This window comes from Mus musculus, chromosome 11 (genome assembly GCF_000001635.26).
Source record: "Mus musculus strain C57BL/6J chromosome 11, GRCm38.p6 C57BL/6J".
Taxonomy (NCBI): domain Eukaryota; kingdom Metazoa; phylum Chordata; class Mammalia; order Rodentia; family Muridae; genus Mus; species Mus musculus.
This window is the reverse complement of record NC_000077.6, coordinates 72,534,057-72,552,105: the sequence shown is the minus strand read 5'-3', so window position 1 is coordinate 72,552,105 and position 18,049 is coordinate 72,534,057. Positions and strand designations below refer to the sequence as shown.

At 49.3% G+C, this 18,049-nt stretch overlaps 1 protein-coding gene across 6 annotated transcripts in view; it reads left to right on the top strand.

Moving 5' to 3' along the window:
* Positions 1-1,596: 1,596 nt before the first annotated feature.
* The window catches only part of Spns3 (spinster homolog 3), a 52,357-nt gene continuing 35,904 nt past the window's right edge, over positions 1,597-18,049 (top strand). For 2 of the 6 annotated variants that reach the window (XR_388556.1, XM_006534486.1), the window contains exons 1-7: positions 1,605-2,108; positions 6,153-6,218; positions 11,555-11,691; positions 12,920-13,071; positions 13,716-13,782; positions 14,787-14,935; positions 15,426-15,578. Coding sequence is in view for 4 of the 6 variants with exons in the window: in XM_006534486.1 (XP_006534549.1) it covers positions 1,898-2,108; positions 6,153-6,218; positions 11,555-11,691; positions 12,920-13,071; positions 13,716-13,782; positions 14,787-14,935; positions 15,426-15,578 (935 nt within the window). In the remaining 2 variants the exon portion in view is untranslated. Of the gene's footprint in view, positions 2,109-6,152; positions 6,219-11,447; positions 11,692-12,919; positions 13,072-13,715; positions 13,783-14,047; positions 14,187-14,786; positions 14,936-15,425; positions 15,579-18,049 lie in introns of those variants that run through there. The other 4 variants (XR_388557.3, NM_029932.3, XM_011249311.1 and 1 more) reach the window with 4 other exon arrangements.

Sequence of the window (18,049 nt, the reverse complement as noted above, 5' to 3'; positions counted from 1 at the left end):
TTATTATTTTCGTGTGTATGCATGTGGAGGTCAGAAGACAACTTTCAGGAGTCAGTTCTCTGCTTCTATCTTGTTGTTCCCAGGAATTAAACTCAGGTAGTCAGCCTTGGTGGCAATCACCCTTAACCCCACTGAGCCATCTTTCTGTGCCTCAACCTTCACCCCTGTTTGCTTACTAACTCTAGGATCTATTAATGTTTTCCAGCACCACTTGAAAGAGTAAATCGTAGACACTGCAGCCCGCAGACACTTCAGATCAAGGGCATTTGTTTACATAACTAATGCTTGGCACCTGAGCGCATCGGACAGCTGTGAAGTTTTTTCCTGATCTACTTTCTGTACTCTAATTTTATCCATTCATCTGGCATCTGGCACTGTGCATTTCCCCTTCGGTACAGATGCCAGGCAAAGGCGGTGGTTGCACATAACTGTCAGATCTCTGCCCAACACCCCACAGCACCCTCCAGCCCCCACCCCTGGCTCTGAGACAGTGTCTTCTCACTACATAGACTGGACTGACTTGGACCTCTCTGTCTGTGGATCATGATCAGGCTGGCCACAGACAGTTGCCTGCCTATGTTTCCAAGTGCTGGAATTAAATGGAATTAAGGGCATGGACCATTATGCCTGGCTGTTAAATACTTTTAAAATATATTGTGTGCGTGTGCATGATGTGTGTGGAGACACATGTACCATGACACATGTATAGAGATCAGAGGACAACTTTGTGGAGTTAGTTTCCATCTTTACCTGGGATTGGGATTGAACTTGGGCTGTCAGCCTTACACAGCAAGTGCCTTTACCTGCTGAGCCATCTCATTGGCCTGTATGGTTACTCTTTTTTAATGTTGTTTTGTTTTGAGATAGGGTCTCATGTAGCCCAGGCTGGCTTTAAACTCACCATGTAGCTAGGGATGGTGAACTTGAACTCCTGATAGTCTTAGCTCCACCTCCCAAGTGCTGGAATTACAGGTGTGGGCCATCACTGATGGCTTTGTGTATTTGTACTTTTTCTACCCTTGCAACTGGCAATCAATTTCTACAGCTCCCCTGAGAACATCTCCCTAGACTTATTCCTTGTTGATAAAATTTATTTATTCTGTGTCTGTATGGATGTGAGTGAAAGTGTGTGTGTGTGTGTGAGAGAGAGAGAGAGACAGAGACAGACAGACAGACAGACAGACAGACAGACAGAGACAGAGCAGAGAGTACTCCTGTACCTGCACGTGCACTTGTGTGCCTTGGTGTATGTTATGTTTGGAGGTCAGAAGACAACTTTGTGCAGTTCTCCCCTTCCACCATATGGGCTCTGGGGATCAAACATATGTCAAGCAGGCCTGGTGGCAGGTACTTTCACAGGCTGAGCCATCTTGCCAGCCCCCATGGGTTAGTTTTACATAAGCTTGTCTCTATGTCTTCAGATATCTCTGTTATCTTGTTCCTCTGTGCAATTTCCTTACCATCCTGGTCAACACCTACCCTCCTGTATCTAACCTGGTTCATGGCTGTGCTAACGGCCCATCTTCTGCACAGGCAGGGCAGTTTGCAGTGAGCAAGGCTTGGGGACACTCCTCTCATTTCCTGTCCTAGGAGCGTCTCTTCCTCACTGCCCCTGCTGCAGCCATAGGCTAGATTGAGGGACCACAGAGTTATCCAATCACCAGTGCATGGCGTCTTACCCCAGCAGGGCTAAGAGGCCTAGAGTGATGAAATCCCACCAGTGTGGCTGCGCTGTGCTCAGCAGGAACCTGCGATGATAAGGTGTCTGGCAGTTAAAGGGGCAGCCTGTTGAGGTTGAGAGGCTGGGAGCCCACAGGAAGTGACTTGGTGGCAAGCTGATGTAGCTTTGTTCGGCACCCGTTCTGACAGAGAAGTTGCAGTTAGCACTGCTGAGGGGATGTCCACAGAGTGTCTCAAACCTCAGACAGGAGGGCCACAGAGCCAGAGCCTGAGCCAAGGTGGGCAGTATGGGGCCTTGGCTTCAGGTACGTGTCTGCCTCCCTCCACACCCGTCCCCTGGAGCCTGCCCCGCTGGAGAGCTTACTTGGCTGCAGCTGTTCTCTGTTACATCAACCTTCTGAATTACATGAACTGGTTCATCATCCCAGGTGAGCATGGGAGGGGTAGCGTGGGGCAGTATCTTCAGATACCCCCCTTCTAAAAGCCCACAACTGTGTATCCTTGGTGGCCTTCTTCTTCCAAGCCCTCGTACCTCTCTAGGAGCACAGCTCTGGTGGTTTCACCCCAGCAAGTGGTCTGCAGCCTCTCCTGAATGGTTCCAAGCCAGAACAGGGCACAATGTGTGTGGGGACAGGGGTGTTAGTGGGTAGATGGGACTGTGCTCTGCAGCAAAGGCGTTGCTTGCGTTCAGGATGGAGCTGCAGGCAAGGTTACGGAGGGCAGAGCAGCTTGGCCAAGCTCCCAAGTGAGAATGGCTCTGCCTGCACTGTTTCTGGGGCAGCCGGCTGCTGGCCTACCTTGCACAGTTTGCCTTTCTTCTTATTGGAAACAGGGTACAACCTGCTTCTGTGTTCTGTCTCTCACTTACGCACTCCTTTGTGTCTGGGCTCCACTTGTCTTTTCTCATCTAGTCACCCATTCATTCCTTCATCAGTTTATATTCAGCCCTTTCTTTAAAAAGACAGAGTGTGTATGCATGTGCGTGCACACATGTGTGTGTATGTGTGTGTGCCTGTGTGTGCATGCTCCTTCACTTTTATTTGAGCTTCAGATATTGAACTAAGGTTTCCAAGCTTGTTCAGCAAGCGCCTTCACAGGCTAAGCCATCTTGTCAGCCTTCATTTCTTTTTTGAGGCAGGGCCTCATGGAGCTCAGGCTAGATTCAAACTCGCTATGTAACTGAGAATAATCATGAACTGCTGATATGCTTGCCTTCACCTTCTTAGGGCCGGGATTACAGGCTTGCCACCACAATGCTTTATGAAGTTCTAGGGATTGAACCCAGGGTCTTTGTGCATGCTGGATAAGCACTCTAATAACTGATGTAGAGGGCTGCTCTGCCCTCCGTAACCTTGCCTGCAGCTCCATCCTGAACCCAACGCCTTTGCTGCAGAGCACAGTCCCATCCACCCACTCACACCGCTGCCCCCACACACATTGTGCCCTGTTCTGGCTTGGGACCATTCAGGAGAGGCTGCAGATCACTTACTGGGGTGAAACCACCCAGCCTCTTTTCTTTGTTTGTTTGTTTTTGAGACAAGGTCTTAAGTAAGATCAGGTTGCTTTTGAATTCACTATGCAGTTGAAAATGATCTTGAACTCCCAATCCTCTTGCCCTCTGTCTCCTAAGTGCTGAGGTTACAGGTGCGACAGCATGCCTAGCTGTTCTTTCATCATCCACTTGTTCCAGCTTGAGCACTGAGAACAGGAGCACTGAGAGCAAAAGTACTGAGAGCAGGAACACTGTGGTGGGAACACTGAGAGTGGGAGTACTGAGAGTAGGAGTACTGAGAGCAAGAGTACTGAGAGCAGGAACACTGTGAGTGGGAGCACTGAGAGTGGGAGTACTGAGAGCAGGAGCACTGAGAGCAGGAATACTGAGAGCAGGAGCACTGAGAGCAAAAGTACTGAGAGCAGACACTGAGAGCAAAAGTACTGAGAGCAGGAGTACTGTGAGTGGGAGCACTCTGAGCAGGAGCACTGAGATCAGGAGTACTTTGAGCAGGAGCACTGAGAGCAGGAGTACTGAGAGTAGGAGTACTGAGAGCAGGAATACTGAGAGCGGGAGCACTGTGAGTGGGAGCACTGAGAGAATGTGCCTCTGGTAGGACCTAGGAGAAACTCAGATGTGTGGTTCCTACTGCAGGGGCAACTGACTTACAGGGCTCAGAGAATTGTTTACCAATAACGACCATGCAAGGCAGAGAGGCAGGGAATGGTGCAGATGAATGGAGTCAGGCAGGCTGGGAAGCCTAGGTGAGTAACTGCCACTGCTGGCCATGACCAAAGCCCCAATGTTGGGCCATCAGCTATGTATTTAGAGTAGCTGGGAACCTCTGTAGAATGAATGGGAGTCTGGGGTCTGCAGACATTATCAGAGCAGGGCTGTATCTTTGAGCAACTCAGAGGGGCACAGACCATGTGCCCAGCTTGGTCTGAAGTGAGACAGAGTGGGGTAGGTGCCAGCAGGGCAGCCCTGAGGATGAATGACTTCAGAATTCATACATGGGAAGCGTTTGACCCGGGCCTAAGGGTGGGGATCAGAGACATGTCAATCAAGGCAGTACTGATCAGAGGAGTCAAGGGGTAGTGGGGAGAAAGCGGGGAAACAATCCCCCAGAGGGCGTTTGGTCCAAGATCACAGGCTTTTTGAATGCCAGCCTGGGGAGCTTGTAATTTCTGGTCCAGGCAATGGGGAACCATGTGGGAGAAAACCTTAAGTAGGAGAACATAATAGGATTTGGGACCTTGAAAGATGCAAGATGGGCTGGGGAGGTCATTTCAGAGGCTGCCAAAGGGGACCAGGCTGAAGGTGAGGAGGCCAGAACCTGAGTATGGGATGAGGGGCATGGAGGAATGGGAGGGGAGAAAGGCACAGGGCTACCAGGAGGTGTTACTGTGCAGCCTTCCGAGCCTTAGCCATACCTTAGCTCTTGTTCTGCCCTGGGGGCCCCAGCGGGGCTGTCAGACCCTGAGACCTGCCTGCCACATCACTTCCCCCTTGGGACTTCCATTGGCTGTGGTCACTGTGGGAATGGAGACTTGGAGAAGTGAAACCATGTGGGACTCTTAGGGCCAGGTAGTGATGTGGCAGTTAAGATTCTCCTGTGGAAACAACACTCAGAAATACCAGAGCTGTAGAGACTGGGAGATAAGAGACTGGCTTCATTCACCCTTGCCCTTGGGCTACTACCCACAAGGTTGACGAGGACACAGGATACAGGTCAAGGGGACTCTTTTCTAAAAATGGGAAATGAGTGCACTCAGAGGACTTTGAAGTAGCTGTTTTTCTTGCTAACTCATGTTGCATATTTTCCTTTTTCTCCAATGACTACACCATCTGGTGTCATTAAAAGATGAAAAACGACTGAGGGTGTAACTCAGTGCTTGTTCAGCATACCTGGAGCCCTGGGTTCCCTCCCCAGCACCCCCATAAAACCAGCGTGGTGGCACACGCCTGTAATCCTAGTATTTGGGATAGAGTCCGGAGGCTCATCAGTCCAAGTACATCCTTGGCTACATAGAGAGTTCAAGGCCAGCTTGGGCTAGGTGAGGTTTTGGTTTGTTTTGGTTTTTTTCTCTCCTCAAGATGAATACACACACACACACACACACACACACACACATATTGTTTTTTGTTTTTTTGCGCCACCACCACCCGGCTAATAATTTTTTAAGGTAGAAAAAGATGTACAGATGTGCATGTTTGTACACTGGTGATTGGGCTCAAACAAGGTGAATAAACTCTCCTACCCAGTGCCTTTCATTCTTCGGTCTTCATTCTCCAATGCTAGATATCAGCGGATGGATGTAGGGTTTCTTGTCAGATGGGCAGTCTGAAGGGTCCCATGTGGGGACATTTTTCCCCCTTCTGGAATGCTGGCTGTGGGAGCTGCCTCTGTTAGAGTTCCAGTCCTGCAGACCCACATTCAAGCTGGACAACCTTGGGCAGCTGCAGTCTGTGTATTGGGACAGTAACGGTCCCCTCCCTCACTTTTTGAACCAGGGCGGGGGTGTTGTGTAGCTTAGGTTGGCTTTGAAATCTATGCTGGTCGGGCAGTGGTGGCACACGCCTTTAATCCCAGTACTCGGGAGGCAGAGACAGGTGGAATTTCTGAGTTCGAGGCCAGCCTGGTCTACAGAGTGAGTTCCAGGACAGCCAGGGCTACACAGAGAAACCCTGTCTCAAAAAACAAAACCACAAACAAACAAAAAAGAAGTCTATGTTGACCTCAAACTCCTGGTCCTTCTGTCTCCACCTGATTGCTGAGATTACAGATATGTGCTACCACGCCTGGCTTTTGTGTGTGTTCTACATGGGCATGTTTCTGTTTTGTTTTTGTTTTTGGCTGCTGTTGCTGTGTGATGTCCTGTGTTCATCCAGGCCTGTCCCAATCTCAGAAGAAGCAGCCTTGGAGGCCAGCTTGGGTGGGCTACTTCCCATCTCTATAACACTGTCCATCTGTCTGCAGGAGTGTTACTAGATGTCCAGAAGTATTTTCACATCAGTGACAGCCATGCTGGTTTGCTGCAGACAGGTAAGGAACCAGTCCTGGACCCCGGAGCAAGGGCCTTTTGTTATACATAGTCTGGTGGGTTCTGTGGCTGACTCCAGTCCCTGAGTCTTTTGGCAGGAGAGAGCTGGGGGTTGAACAGGCCCTGGAACTGGAGTCGGCTGCAGGATGCAGTTGAGGGAGACAGGCTGAGGAAGGTTCCTGAGTGTTCCTGGTTCTCCTCCTGCTTGTAGCCCAGCAGAGTCTTCCACAGAGGAACAGGAAATCCAAGTGTGTGCTGTTCTCTCAGAGCTGAGAAATCTGACTAAAAGGATACTAATAGACAGGCAGACAGACAGACAGACCTTGATTCTCAGGTGGCCTCAGAAGGGCCACAGAGAACCTACTAATACAGCTTCAGGGAGCTCGAATGGATGGTTTGTGGGATCATTAAACATAAGCTAACCTTCCATGGAAGCTTGGATGAGACCTATTTGTATGCGTGCAGGGATACACATGGTTATAGCACATGACACCTCATGGGTACTGTGATCTTCTCTGTAACCTGCCCCCTCCATACAAATACCCATTGTCATGCTGTTTTGTAGCAGGTTCTCAAACTAGGTACAAGGACTCCCCCACTCCTGCCCTAGGACCACTGGAAGACTTTCCATGGGCTGTGTGAACAGTCCTGAGAAACCTACTTCATTCAGTCTGCCTGTCATTTTCCCAGCATGATCAGTCTGGAACAAACCTGCGCCAGGAGGGCGGTTCCCCTTTGCCACTGTCTCCCACCCCTACTCCACTCCTGTACGCCCGTCTGTCCACTGTCTGAAGTGGGAAGAGGCTCTGCATCCATGAGTTCCTTTCTGTTAAACTCAGGGTACCACGCAGAGGGGATTGCTAAGACTTCTGCAGGGAGGCCTGAGGTGCAGAGAGCTCACTCACAGAAACATTCTATGATCTTCCCACCAAGCCACTTAACCCTGGCAAGGCACCAAGCCTTATCTAGCCGGCTCTATTCGTGACTGTATGCTACTTTTCTAGGAATTAAACTCCAGAAATGAGACCACGGTCTTTGAGATAAGTATTAACACCCTGCTTTTGATTGTAAAAGAGACAAGGCACCAGTTTCCTCACAGTCTGATTTGACGGTCAGTTTTGCAAAGCAGGGCTGACTTTCCCACTTGGGTTTCATGACCGGTCTTTCCTATAAACTGAACTGCATCTGCCCGTTAGAGTGCTTGATGGATATACTGTTTACAGAAATAAAGTCATCCCTCAGTATCTACTAGGGACCAGTTCCAGGACCCCTACTGCTGCTCAGTCTGAGAAGGCTCAGGCATTCCAGGCCAGACTGGCCTACTTAGTGAGTTCTAGGCCAGCCAGTATTACACAGTGAGACAGATCCTGTCTAAAATAAAAAGATGTAGGGTCTGAGTGCAGTGACTCACATGTTTTATCCAGGCACTCAGGAAGCAGAGGCAGGTGAGCTTGAGGCCTGGTGTACAGAGTGAGTTTTGGAACAGACAGGACTATATACAGAGACTGTCTTTTAAAAAAAAAAAGCATACTGTTTATAGCTTTATAGCTCCTCTAGTACATCTTCCTCTAAGTTCAGGTCGTATCCAGATGACTCGGGATACCCAATACAGATCTACATAAGCTATTGTCACAGTGCTTCATTTGTGGGCTGAGAAAAAGGAGGAATGTCTGTGCATGATCAGCATAGATGCAATTGGGTTGTTTTGTTTTTTGTTTTTTTAGCTACTTCAACTTCAGATAAAAATGTTTTATTTATTTATTTTTATTAAAATGTATTTACATTTATTTTGTTTTGCTTTTTAAAAAAGATTTATTTATTATATGTATATGAATACACTGTAGCTGTCTTCAGACACACCAAAAGAGGGCATCAGATCTCTTTACAGATGGTTGTGAGTCACCATGTAGTTTCTGGGAATTGAACTCAGGACCTCTGGAAGAGCAGTTGGTGCTCTTAACCTCTGAGCCATCTCTCCAGCCTCTTGTTTTGCTTTTTAAGACAAGGTTTCACTATGTAGCATTGGCAGGCTTGGAAGTCTCTATATAGAGCCAGGTTAGCCTGGAACTCACAGAGCTCTTCTTGCCTCTGCCTCCTGAGGGCTGGGATTAATAGTATGTACCGCCATGCCTTGCTTTATTCATTTTAAAGATTTATTATTAATTTATTCATATGGCTGTTCTGCTTACATGTGTGTATGTGTGCTATGTGTATGCTTGGTGCTTTTGGAGGTCAGGAGAGGGCATTGGATCCTCTGGAACTAGAGTTACAGACAGTCTGTGAGCTGCCTGATGTGGGTGCTGGGAACTGAACTTGGGTCCTCTGCAAGAAAAAGTGCTTGTAACACTGATCCATCTTTCAAAAATTTTTTATTAATTTATTTGTTTTGAGTTAAGGTCTCATGTAACTCAGGCCAACCTTGATCTCACTATACAGCCAAGAATGATCTTGAACTGGGAGATGGTGGTGTATACTTTTAATCTCAGTACTCAGGAGGCAAAGAGGGCAGGTGGATCTCTAAGTTCAAGATTAGCCTGGTCCACAGAGTAAGTTCCAGGACAGCCAGGGCTACACAGAGAAACCCTGTCCCAAAAAAACCAAAACAACAACCAAACAAACAAAAGATCTTGGATTCAATCTTGGTCCTTCTGCTTGTAGTTCCTCAAGCTGAGGCTACAGATGTGTACTGTCATGCCTGACTACTAAAAATGTTTTAAATGTCAACTTGAAGCATATGAAGGATTAAGTGGTTCTAGAGAGAACAAAACAACACAGATTTATAATAACATCAGTGAATTGGAATTGGTGGTGTGAACTTGTGTAGACAGAGGCAGATGAATCTCCATGAGTTCCAGGCCAGCCTGGCTACATAGTGGGCTCCAAGCCAAACAGGGTTGCATAGGGAGACTCCGTCTCTAACAGAAGAAGACAAACAAAACATCATCAGGAGTACTGGGGGTGGTGTATGGGGGTGGTGCATGGGGATGGGGGATGGGGGATGATGTATAGGGAGTGATATATGGGGGGGTGATGTAAGGGGGATGGTGTATGAGGGTAGTACATGGCAGGTGGTGTAGAGGGGTGGCATATGCAGGGTAGTGTATGGGATGATGTGTGTGTGGGTGTATGGAGGTGGTGTATATGAGATGGTGTATGTGGGTGTATGGGGGTGGTGTGGGGGAGTGGTGTATGGGGGTCCTGGGGGTGGCATATGCACAGTGGTATATACTCTAATCCCTGGGAGTTGGAGTCAGGAGAAAGAATCAAGGTCATTGTCAGCTACATAGGGAGAAAGAGGCTACATGGGCCTCAGACCCTGTCTCCAAGAAAAATCAGCGAGATACCATTTGTTTTTATTAGATGGCAAAAATGAAATTCTAGTTCATATCAAGTGGTGGCAAGAGCTCTAGCATGCACTTCTATGCAAGTGTAAATTGATACGGCCTTTCTGGGGCCCTATTTTGGAAGTAGCTATTAAAATTTTAAACACCATTGACATCGGAGATCACTCTCTGTGGAGTATTAGGTTGAACCATATTAAATTGCTGGTTTTATAGGTCGAAAGCGGCCTAATTTTCACAATTGCATATTGCTTAACCAAGTTCTACAGCAGGTCATGGGAGAGTGGGAGGGACTAGGACCCGAGCTGGGCCTCTCACTGGGCTTAGAAAATGTCAATCACCTATGATCAGCGAATGGAGACCCAGTGTTAAACAGAGTCCTTTAAAGTCTTGGCCTTTCGATGGTCGATAAGGTGAAGGGTGGGGTGGGGTTCCAGTCTCCGTTTGTCTGCCTGCCAGCTCTCCCATCCATCCCCCAAGGGAGGAGGAGATTTTCCCGGAGCCAAGCCTTTATTCTCTTAGAAGAGCTGACACAGCACAGTGAGTGCCTTGTCTTGCTTCAGCCTTTACAAACACCGTCACAGGCTGGAGTGACGAGTCATCGGTTAAGGCACTGGCTGCTCTTCCAGAGGACACAGGTTGTATCCCCAGGACACAACACAGGTACTCCACAGCCACCTGTAACTTCAGTTCCAGGGGATCCCACACCCTCTTTTGGCCTCTGAGGGCATTGCATATACGAGGTACACATACATGCATTCAGAGAAAACACCCATCCACACAAAATAATAAAAGTGTTAAAAAATTTGAGAGAAACGTTTTGTCTTAGTTAGGGTTTTACTGTGTTGAATAGACACCATGACCAAGGCAACTCTTATCAGGACCACATTTATTTGGGGCTGGCTTACACGTTCAGAGGTTCAGTTCATTATCATCAAGGTGGGAACATGGCTGCATCCAGGCAGGCATGGCACGGGAGTAGCTGAGAGTTCTCCATCTTCAGATGAAGGCTGCCAGCAGAATACACTCTCCCAGGCAGCTGGGATGAGGGTCTTAAAGCCCACACCCACAGTGGCATACCTACTCCAACAAGGACACACCTACTCCAACAGGGCCATACCTTCTAATAGTGCCACACCCTGGGCCGAGCATATTCAAACCACCATCACAAGGTAACTCAGGTTGCTCTTGAACTTTTGGTCCCTTTGCCTCAGCTTCCTGAGTCCTGGAATTACAAGTGTGGCTACCTGACTGGATGTGGTACAGAAGGGCTGGAGATGTAGTTCTCTTGGTAGGGTGCTTGCATAGGATGTACAAAGCTCTGGGTTCTATCCCCAGCTTTGCACCAGCAATCGGGAGGTAGAGACGGGAGAATCAGAAGCTTAAGGTTATTCTTGGCCAGATAGCAAGTTCAAGGCCATCCTAAGGTACAGGAGATCTTGGTTTAGACACAGGTATTGGTGTGGAGACTAGTGCATGTACCAGCAGCACACCCAGTCTCCTGCACCATCTCTGGTTTGAAGTCCATGTGCTTGTTTTAGGCTCCCCCTCTGCTGGTCCTAAGAGCTGACATCCCTATCCTCTTTCCCAGCAGCAGATGTGTAAATGACAGAATGGATCAGTTCCCATACCCAACCCCACAGAAGCCATGCATTCTTGTAAATCCACACGGCTAGCATTCACTCTGTGCTGGTGACTATATTCCTTTTACTCAGGGAGAGTGTCAGCTTCCCAAGACGTGCTCAGAGGCCACACAGCAAAGTGAGGCAGAGCTGAGATTTGGTCCATACCCAGTGCCGTATACTCTGGGCTGTGGATTGTATAATGGACCCGGAATAGGAGACTTAACTTTTTATCTCTTCCTTCTTTTGTTCTGGGCCCATTGCCAAGGTGCCAGCTTGTGGCTTCTGTGCCAGGCCTCCTCCTTGGGCCAGCAGGGCTGACTGCCCAGCCACCCTCTTGGTGGTTCCAGGCTGTCTCTTGTGTGTCTTCTTCAGTCTTCATCAGCTGCCTGCTGGTGTCTGCACCTGTGTTTGGCTACCTGGGTGACCGATACAACCGCAAAGCCATACTGAGCTTCGGGATCCTGCTGTGGTCAGGGGCTGGCCTCTCCAGCTCCTTCATCTCCTACCAGGTAGGGTCTACATCCTTGTCCAGTCCCTGGGGCCTTCCTCATCTGCTTCCTCCCTGATCCAGCTGTCTCAGAGCTTCCTTCTGGCCCAAGCCAGCTCAGAGATTGTACAGCCAAGGCCAGGAGGAGAGCTGTGGTACAGCCTCTAAGCCTGAGTAGGGAGGCTATTAGATATTCTTTGTTGTTGTCTTTATTTTAATTTTCTTGAGACAGGAGCTCTCTATATAGCACTGTCTGTCCTGAAATGCACTATGTACACCAAGCTGGTCTCGAATTCACAGAGATCTGCCTGCTTCTGCCTCCCTAGTAATGGATTAAAGGTGTGTGTCACTATACCCAGCTGTTGTTTTTGAGACAGTGTCTCACTGTGTAGCTCTGGCTGAGTTGGTATCTTCAAATAGAAGAAACTGGTCTTGAACTAACAGAAATCTACCTGTCTCTACCTTCCAAGTACTGAAATCAAAGGCATGAGGCATGTCATGTCCACCTGGCCTTTTAGATGGTCTTTTAGATGGTCTTCCTTCCTTCCTTCCTTCCTTCCTTCCTTCCTTCCTTCCTTCCTTCCTTCCTTCCTTTCTTCCTTCCTTCCTTCCTTCCTCTCTCTCTCTCTCTTTCTCTCTCTCTCTCTCTCTCTCTCTTTCTTTCCTTCCTTTTTCATTTTCTCTTCTTCTTCTTCTTCTTCTTCTTCTTCTTCTTCTTCTTCTTCTTCTTCTTCTTCTTCTTCTTCTTCTTTTTTTTTTTAGAGGCAGAGTTTCTCTGTGTAGCTCTGGTTGTCCTGGAACTTGCTTTGTAAAGCTATTCTTAAATCCACAGACATCTGCCTGCCTCTGCCTCTTGAGTGTTTGTGATTAAAGGCATGCACCACTACATCCAACCTGTTAGACTTTCTTAACTGGAGGCTTTTTGGCCCTCCATTTTACTTCTCACTCTGGTGGTCTGTGGGGGTGGGGGTGGAAGGTGTCATAGGTACTGTTTTAGAAAACTGTCCTGGCAAAGAGACCCAGAGGAAGGGCTCCCCTATGGTCTGGGCAAGCAGTGGTTATAAACACCAGGAGGCTATAAACCCATGTGATTTGGGGAATCTGGAGTTGAGAGTGGAGGGACACTTGCAGTCCTGGTTTGTGCCTCCTTCCCTATGGGCCTTTGTCACGAGGTCCCTTTTACGCCCCCTGGCCCCTCATCTCATGGGAAATCTCTAGAGCTCACCATGGTCTTGTGCTGGCTTATCCAGTATTCCTGGCTCTTCTTCCTGTCCCGGGGATTCGTGGGTACCGGTGCAGCAAGCTATTCCACCATTGCACCCACTGTCCTGGGAGACCTCTTCGTGAAGGACCAGCGGACCTGTGCACTGGCTGTCTTTTACATCTTCATCCCTGTTGGAAGGTTGGTATCACTCCTGGACCCACTTCCCCAAGAGGTAAACTGAGGCTGAAGGAATCAGAACAGGGGCTGTGCTGGGCATAGAAAAGATCAAACCGGGAGGACTGGAATCTGAATTCCACCATTGCTCTTCCCTTCCTTTCTCTGAGCCTGTTTCCTTGGGTGTATACATGGGGACAATGCTGCCACTCAAAGGGCTAGGGGGAGGTTAGCGATGATGACATTGCTCCTGGATCTCAGGACACTCCTGGAAGTGAGAAGAGGCAGTGTGGCCTCACTGGGGAGGGCAGCTCTGGGAGACCAGTGGAGAAGTGTACTTTACAGCCCTACAGGGAGGCCCCTGAGTTCTGACCCTCTTTTCCTGAACCTGGCTGAATCTGAGCTGGGCTTTGGAAGCTAGGGGTGGGGTTGGTGGTGGGATATGCAGATCTTTATGTGGAAGGAATGCCACAGGGCCTTGGCTAGGAGCCAGAGGTCACTAGGGGTCAGACCTAGGGTAGCACAAAACTTAACCTTTCTTGGGGAATGGGCTCAGAGGCTGCAGAGAACTGTCTCCCTGGGTAGGGGAGCCAGTTCCTTGCAGTCAATCTGCCTTGAACCCTGCCTTCCGTCCCTCACTACTGTCTCTCTTGCTCCCGCTGTTGCAGTGGTCTGGGCTATGTGCTGGGATCAACTGTGGCGGAGCTGACAGGGAACTGGCGATGGGCCCTCCGAGTGAGTTTCACTTCCTTTTTGTCCCTACATTTACCCCCTGGGCCGACTGGGACTTTCCAGTCTGCTGTGGCCTTAGCCACTTGGCTTAGTACCTGACGCCATGGGGGGTGGGGGGTGTTGGTTGCTGTCCCATTGGGGCCTCATGGGAAATATGGGCTATGGAAATTGCGACCTTGAGGTCAAATTCCAACTGCTCTGTTTGTTGGCTGTGTGGCCTTAAACAAATTGCCTCCTTGTTTGGGGCCTAGGCTTCCCTTGCTGTCAAAGTTAAAGCTACCTATGGACTCTTAAGGGTTATTTGAGCAAGAAGGAGAAAATTCCAGGCTAGCCCAGGCACAGAACAGCCATCTGGGAGACTTGGAAGTGGAGTCAGGACAACTGGGACCATACCTGGGCACCCCTTGGTTTGTGGCTCTCATTAGATCAGGGATTGGACTACTCAGAAGAGGAGGGAACTGGGTAGTAGAGGGGCCTGGAGCTTGGTCCTGCATGCAGATCTCTGCTGAACTGTCATGGAAGGCAGAGATAGAAGCCTGAGGCAAGAAAAGGCTTCAAGGAATCTGGCCTGATTTGCCTTGAACAGGAGCCTTCTCATGTTCTGAGCTATTTGAAGCTGCCCCAGACTATGTAGTGAGATCCATGTCATATGGGCAGAGGTGCCAGGAGAGGATGGCAGGGTAGAACTGGGGTGGCAAATGAATGCATAAGCCAAGGAAAGGGCTTGTGGTCTGAGCTCCCCGTTTCAATCGTCTTAGGCTCCCTGCTCCCAGTAGAGGGGAGTGTGTACTGGGCAGGAGGGCAATGATTTTGTACCAAGGAAATGACTCTGGTTAGAGAGGCTATACTGTCTCTATAAGGGCGAGGACTAGCATTATGGACAGCTCTACAGATAGCCAGCATCTTGGAGCCAAGGCTAGAGTAGAGTCAGACCCTGTGGCCAGTCATCTCCCGTCTCCTAGCTGTGGTAGACTTTGGTCCTGAGCGCCACGGCCTTCCTTCCCTAGCTCATGCCCTGCTTGGATGCCATGGCCTTGGCTCTGCTCATCTTGCTGGTTCCAGACGTACCCCGAGGAGCAGCTGAGAAACAGGGAGAAGTGGCTGTGAGGGCTCCGAGGAGCAGCTGGTGTGAGGATGTCAGATACTTGGGGAGAAAGTAAGTGTCCCTGGACTCTGCTGCAAGTCCTAAGAAACCCCTGTCTGGCCCAACGACTCCAACCTCCATCTCTGACTCCAGCTAGGGTTGTCTCATCGTCCATGGCCCTCTTCCTTCTCTGAGCTCTACTCTCCAACTGAAATGCCCCTCTGGATGTAGCAGAAGAGTGGCTGAGAACAGGGCAGGCTGTGTGAGCCTTGTGCCGTGTTCATTTATCCACTGGATGTATTTTTCCAGCCCCTCCTGCTTCCCTAAGCTGCTGGAGTTTGTTGACCAACCCTTCAAGCTCTACGAGAGCAACATGAGCTGTCTCGGGTCTTGAAGGGAAGCAGGCCTCACTGTGCTCTCAGGCCTCATGAGTCACCGCAGCATGGAACATGAGGGCAGCTCGGATCGTTAGGAAGGCTGCATCCTGCATGCCTGGGGCGGTGGTCAGGCACTTGTAGCCCTGGCCCTATCTTGACCTCAGCCAGGACACTTTCTCTTGCAGCTGGAGTTTTGTGTTTTCAACCCTTGGAGTGACAGCCATAGCCTTTGTGACTGGTGCTCTGGGCTTCTGGGCACCCAAGTTTCTGTTTGAAGCTCGCGTGGTGCATGGCCTGCAGCTCCCCTGCTTCCAGGAGCAGTGCCACAGCCAGGACAGGTGAGGATGGGCTGGAGGGCACTGGCCTGGTTCATGTGGCAGTTCTCAGGAGGCTGTGAGCCCCGCTTCAGTCCTTCAGGCAATCTGTGAAGATGGCTGAGGTTTGGACGCAAGAGCGGGCTTAAGTTTCCAGCTTTGAATGAGCCTGGGTTCTGGAATCAATCCCTGTCTTCCTACTCTGTGGCCATTGTGGGGGTTCAGAAGGCATCAGAGGGAGAAGGATATGAGGCTTCTGTGGGGCTTAAGGGGGACGATAAGGAGTCTTAGGTGATTACCCTTTGCCCTTCAAGGGGCCCAAGTATCTTCCGTGACGTCAACCCATTTTGCAGATTGCAAATTGAGGCACTGGGGAGATTCTTCATGTCTCTGACTTAGGGATGTTTGGGATGTGTTCATTTCTTCTCTGACCCATCAGTGCATCTAGACACCCAGGAGAATTGCTGATGGGTGGAAGGGGGTCTCGCTCTCTCTTAGAGGTGTCACTTCACTTCCTGCCTGGCCAGTCCTCTGGCTCTGCTGGGCTCCTCTGCTATCCCCACAACCTCTTGCCAGGTTCTCCAGTGACTCCAGTTAACTCCTGACAGGAGTCAAGAACATCTCCTAGGCCCACCTCCCTTGTCTCCTCTCCTCCTTGATACCCCGATTCCTTGCCCCTATCCCTGGTGTCATGCTCTCTCCCCTGTATCCCTTTGTTGTCTTTGATCTTGCCCCACTAGTTTCTTAGACTTTTAAATGTCTGTATATTGGTATTTTGCTAGCATGTTTGTCTGTACACCACATGCATGCAGTGCCTGAGGAGGCCAGCAGAGGGCATCAGATTCCCCAGAACTGGCATTTACAGATGTTGGTGATTGATCGTGTGGATGCTGAGAATCTGATCCTTTGCAAAATCAGCCTGTGCTCTTAACCGTTGAGCATCCTCCAGGCTCTCCTTGAACTTCTAAAGCCCTATCCTCCCCTCTGCTGGGTCCTCTGTTGGTCACACAAGTGTCTTCTTCCTCTTCTCCAGCCTCCTTTCTTTGCCTCTGCTTTACTCCCTGGTGCCCAGAGGGAGCTTGTGTGGTTCCTCGGATGTCTGCGCTTCTGCCCCAGTATGATGTCTGCCCATAGTTTCTTTCCTTTTCTTCATCATTATTTATTACATTTCTCTTTCTTTTTCTATTTATTTATTTATTTATTTATTTATTTAATGTGAGTACACTGTTGCTTTCTTCAGAGACACCAGAAGAGGGTGTCAGATCCTGTTACAGATGGTTGTGAGCCACCATGTGGTTGCTGGGAATTGAACTCAGGACCTCTGGAAGAGCAGTCAGGTTTCGTAACTGCAGAGCCATCTCTCCAGTCCTTATTAAATTTCTTTATTTTGTCATCCTGAGGATCAAACCCAAGGCCTGGCACTCTCTAGGCAAGTGTTCTTTGTGGTGAATTCTAGGCAAATGCTCCACTAATGAGGGACACTCCCAGCTTCTCATTTGCAGATTTTAGTCAAGGGCTCTATCGCAGAGCCACACCTCCAGCTCAAAATGTCTGCTTCAGGCCTAACCTAATGCCAAACATTTTACATAAAGAACCTGTAGAGGAAGGTTTTCATACTGTCTCTGAATTACAAATGAGGTAGAAGATCATACAGATTAAGTGACTTGTCTAAGTTCACACAGCTAACAAGGAGTAGGCAGGATTCAAACCTATCTAACCCTGTAGCTGTGGCTCTGAAGCCCCGTGTCCTGTTGCCATTGAAGACTACCCGGTGCTGTCAGTGACTTGTACATTGTCCCTTCCACCCCCAGCTGGCAGGGCTTTCTGGCATATAGGAGGTGCAGAGAGAGAACTCTTGTGAATAAACACGTGGAGATGTGAGATTTGCCTTGCTTCCCTATGCCATTGTCCTCTCTGGTGGCAAAGACAGATTTCTAAGCAGCCCAAAGGATGACAGCTCCAGGTGTTGGTCCTCACAAAACCCATTGTCTCTGCTCAGCTCCCACTTGCTGGCTTAGTGCCCCTTCCTTCACACCATCTGTGCGAGAACCGGTGGACGTTATTTGTTTCTTATGCTTGATAAATGGCCACACACTTAATGGTCTAAAACAACAGAAATGTGGGCCTGGGCTGGGGATGTGACTCAGGAGTAGAGAGCTTTCCTGGAGTGCATGAGGCCCTGCATTCGACTCCAGAATTGCACAAAGTCAGCACAGTGGCTCACACCTTTAATCCTAGCACTTGGGAGGAGGAGGCAAGAGGATCCGGAATTTCAAGGGTGAAGCCTGCAAGGTGGCTCAGTGGGTAGAGGCACGCACTGTCAAGACGGATGACCTGGAAACCTACAGAGTAGAAGGAGAGAACTGACTCCCATAGGTTGTCGCCTGACCTTCACTTGTGCGCTATGGCACCACATACATACATACATACATACGTACATACATACATATATGTACATGCTTATGATATATATATAAGGCTCAAGGTCATATTCA